The sequence below is a fragment of the Pteropus alecto genome, unplaced genomic scaffold, assembly GCF_000325575.1.
Source record: "Pteropus alecto unplaced genomic scaffold, ASM32557v1 scaffold186, whole genome shotgun sequence".
Taxonomy (NCBI): Eukaryota; Metazoa; Chordata; class Mammalia; order Chiroptera; family Pteropodidae; genus Pteropus; species Pteropus alecto.
In genome coordinates this window covers 865,847-870,142 of record NW_006439190.1, presented here as the reverse complement: position 1 = coordinate 870,142, position 4,296 = coordinate 865,847, and the positions used below count along the sequence as shown (strand labels likewise).

The window sequence follows — 4,296 nt, the reverse complement described above, 5'->3', positions numbered from 1 at the left end:
AGGGGAGCCGAAACTGAACTACAGTGTGTCGTCAAGGAACCCAGCCTCTTTGCTGAAGAAAATTAACGTCTGTTCTAAAATACAATTATGAAGTGACCAGACACCAGATAACTGGGAGGACTGAGGAAGAAATAGTGTTCTTTCCCCCTAATAAGGAGAAAATAAAGGGCTAAATTCAACTAATCATAAGGAAGTGACCCGTTTAGCGAAGGAAGGAAATACACTTGTTTTTTGACAGCTCACTAGATAAAGAAACCTGGCCTCAGTGTAAACACAGAACTAAGACTACCAATTGTAAAGAACTGACACATCCCTCAAAATGAGCACCATCTTCATTTCCAAGCAGAAGCATTTGTCCAAGCGGCCTCTCTTCATTAGGCTCTCTGCATAAGGCTCCCACTTGGTCCAGTGGGCAGATGCCCGAGCTGGGTGCCGAGACGACTACCTACTACCTGTGGTTCTCCCCTAACCAGTTACGTGATGATGGCAAACCACATGCTCTCTTGGCACCCAGTGTCCTCATTACAGAACACCTCATTACGTGGTGCTATCGTGAGGTCTAAATGTGCAGATGGTCCATGAAGGGGCTTCAGAATGGCTTCTGGTGCCCAAATCCCCTGTGTTGCTGCTAAAGGTTATTAATAATGAAAGGATTTGTCAATTCAAAGAAACTTATGAAAATAGGAAGGTTTTTTGTCTTGTTTTTTAGCTAAATTGCTATCTTCAGTAAAAGAGAGGATATTTGTGTTACATAGCTATAGAGGACACAAATAAAATAGTCATAAGATAAATACTGCTTATCCACCTAGCTCTGCCCATGTGGCCAGAATATACTTTAAATTCACTAAGGGGCAATGCTAACTGTGCTTCCGGCAAGGCAGTGAGACACCGCATATAAAATGAAGAGCAGGGAATGTCAAACTACGCAAACATGCAGCCTATTAGAGTTTTAATCCATCCTCAGCACATTACCCAAGTTATTAGATTTGAGAGTCCAACCAGGGACCTCATGTAAAGGGTGGCTGCAGCCACAGCCTTACCAACTGAAGGGCTCACAGCTCCAACATCGTGATCACTGAGTACCCTGAGGGGTGGCTGAGGTGATGGCAGCTGACATAAAGGAGGCACAGAGTAGAAATGACACTCTTAGTCACAGAAGCAGGCTTCTAGTTCAAAGAAGAGAGTGTGGCTGTCCTACCCTGCTTGTGACATTCACAATATGAAACCCCAGCTTTCACAAACATTCCATGGCTTTCAAATGGAGACTTCTCTACGGACACATGACTCATGCTTGAATGGACATGAAGTGAACTGTGACCAAGAGGCAAGGTCTAGCTTCATTGCAAACTCGCTAACTTTTGGACCAATACCAGCACTTGCAGTCAAAAAAAAAAGAGCTTGTGTGGCATGCATTGCACTTCTTCCTTTCTCCTGCACACACAGCCACTTGTGAGGCAACTACTGTGGGCAACCCCAGGTACAGCGACTTCAACAAATGTCTTGCCGCCCTGAGCCAGGTCAAGCCACCCAAACACACAATACTGGCATTATGCACGAAGTGGCCTCATGTAGCACGGAGCAGGCAGGTGGTCATTTAGGGTGATTTCGGGCTTCCGAGAAGGCCCCCATGCCCGAAATCATACCTCCTACATCGGCTGGCTGATGACTGAAACTCCAGCACTAGAGAGTCATTCCTCTGGTTTAAGATGTCTTCACCCCTGTAAGAAACGCAGACACCACAAAAAGGGAAAACATGGTGAACTCACTCATCCCTTGAATCTCAGTGAAGGTGACCTTGTCCACTTTCTTCCCAAAGGCCTGGGGGAAAGGGTACAAGGGCACCAAGGTGCAAACAGGAGGCAGGGCAAAAAAGGAAGGATAATGTGAAGTATAGCAGCAAAAAGACACTTATGAACCCCACCCATGTTGCAATGGGGTTAGGTGTTTAAGGCAAAGGCATCAAGACAAATGTCGAAGTCACGCAGGCAGATGTCAACTAGCTGCATTTCCAGGGACAGGCTAAGGACCACTTCTGAATATGGAGATTGGAGGCAAGGAGGAAGCTATTCTTCCCTAACTAACCCTGTCTCATTCCCCAATCCCTTTAGGCTTGAAGATAACCGGAAGCATCCCAACATGCAGACCACTGCCAGCTAAAGCTCTCTAAGGAGGTCCTGCCTGCACATCCAGTTGATGGTGCCTAACACCAAGAAGGGTTCTAACATCCCTGGGGCCATGTATACATAACTGACCAAGAGAAATGCACTAGATATCTTTTATAGAACCACCATGAGGTCCATGCCACACAGTACCCTCTGCACCATCAGATGAAACCAAAACGACCAAAAATGACAATTATCTCCCTTCAACACTTTCCTTCCCAGCAGTTTTCCTCCTCCTTCCATGGTGGGCAGCCCTCTGGTCTCCACTGAGCATGCAGCTCCTCCAAATGGCAACCCACCCACTCCTTACACCCTTAACTGGAACCACAACCCCCACACGTCACATCAGGTCTAGGGAGTTAAAATGTCACCCGCATAAAGCAAATGTCATTGGAAGAGAAAGTCTGAACTTGCTATCCCCCATCTCTCTCTAACCATCTGAGTTTTGATCTCTTCTACCAACTCTAAATGTTTTGACTCATAAAGACAGTATCTTCTTGACAGCGAGTCCGCCGTCCCACTAATTACAAGTGAAATCTGTGCAGGTCTCCACACCCCTGGAGAGTGCCTTTCTCTTGAGTGTCACTGGTAAAACTAGGCCCTCTTCCCTCCTCTGCCATTCAAGCAATGTGAGGATCATGCCATTGGCTTTAGAAGCAAAGGAACCTTCCCCATCACAGGCTAACAGTCAGGTCAGTTCCCCTGGGGCTGGTAACTGAAGCTGTAGAGATTTCCAGATCCTGGCAAATACACACGTCAGACTCAGTGAGAGCCTTGTGTTACGAGCTATGTTTCTTTGTTATTAGCAGATGGTAAAATTTCTAGTCTGTAGAGTTGTTCCTGATTTCTGTTGAGAATTACAAGAATCGCCCTTCTCAAATGTATGTCATTAAAGGTATTTATTTATTTCTTAGGAAAATGGAGGCAGCCAACTGCATCAATATTATTTATTCTTTATTGCAGATGTTTAACAGTTCAGGAAACGGAGCTTTGTAATCCACTCCTTTTAAAAGCCGTTGATTTTCAGAATTAAAAACAATAGCCATTGAAAAAATGTATAAAGCCTTTCTATCATTTCCCATTTATTTGTTTTTAATCTATAAATTGAGGTATCTCCTAAGGCAGCGGATCCCAATCTGCATGGCACCAGGGACCAGTACTCCTATGAGAATCTAACTCCTCATGATTTGAGGCAGAGCTGAGGCGGTGATGCTAGCACTGGGGAGCGGCTGCAAATACAGATGCTGCTTTGCTCGCTTACCTGCCAGTCACCTACTGCTATGCAGCCCAGTTCCTAACAGGCCACAGACTGGTACCATTATCCTACCTAGTGGTGTGTCTCCAGGGTTCGAGTCTGGGAACAAGAGAAATCAAGGAGAAAAGAATGAACAACTTTTCACCTGTTTTGAAGAACGTTATCCATGTTTTAAAATTACTGAATTACAGAAATTCAATATGATCTGTTTTCCATGTTTTAAAAATATTGAATTATAGAAATACAATTCATTTTAGTCTAAAAGCATTTCCTGAATGTCACAGTGTTAGATGCTGGGGACACAATTAGGGCTGTGACTGGCCTTTCTTGCTGCTAAGAAGCTGACAGTGTAGGGGACAAGGGAGAAGTGGAGGAGGAGGAAGGGAGCCATCTGAAGCAGAAAACGTTGGCATTGTGTGGTCAGGGCCCTGTGGAAGGGGGCACAGGGAATCAGGATTGATTCTTGAAAGAGATAACCTTTGAGCCGGGCAGGCGGAAGAGAGGGAAGGGAAAAAGAAAGGCTTAAAAGTACAAGATACACAGATTACTATTAAATGGCCTTTGACAGTATTCAGAGGAGGTGACCCTTGTTCTCCCCATACCATCTTACTTCTTTAAACCAGCTGGAATTTCACATTTAAAGTTCCATTTCTTCGGTTTGCTCCACTGCTAAGCTGTCGTCACTACCTCATCCTACATAAGTTTATCTGATCCCTTCCTGAAAGCAGGTTTGCATCAGGCCTGGCCTTGAACGGCTTGCTCATAGAATAGACAGTCTTTTCTGTCATGGCACATTCATGGCCCTGGTACCACATGCTAACCTGCCCCTGGGGTGTGGGGTGGTGGCCACAATGGCAGACAGAAAGAGAAGGGACGAAG

At 45.3% G+C, this 4,296-nt stretch overlaps 1 protein-coding gene across 1 annotated transcript in view; it reads right to left on the bottom strand.

The window, feature by feature from the left end:
- AFF3 (AF4/FMR2 family member 3) overlaps window positions 1-4,296 on the bottom strand; it is a 397,189-nt gene that overhangs the window by 392,355 nt on the left and 538 nt on the right. Inside the window, exon 2 of the mRNA XM_015592714.2 lies at window positions 1,644-1,718. Coding sequence (XP_015448200.1) covers window positions 1,644-1,718 — 75 coding nt within the window. The remainder of the gene's footprint in view (window positions 1-1,643; window positions 1,719-4,296) is intronic.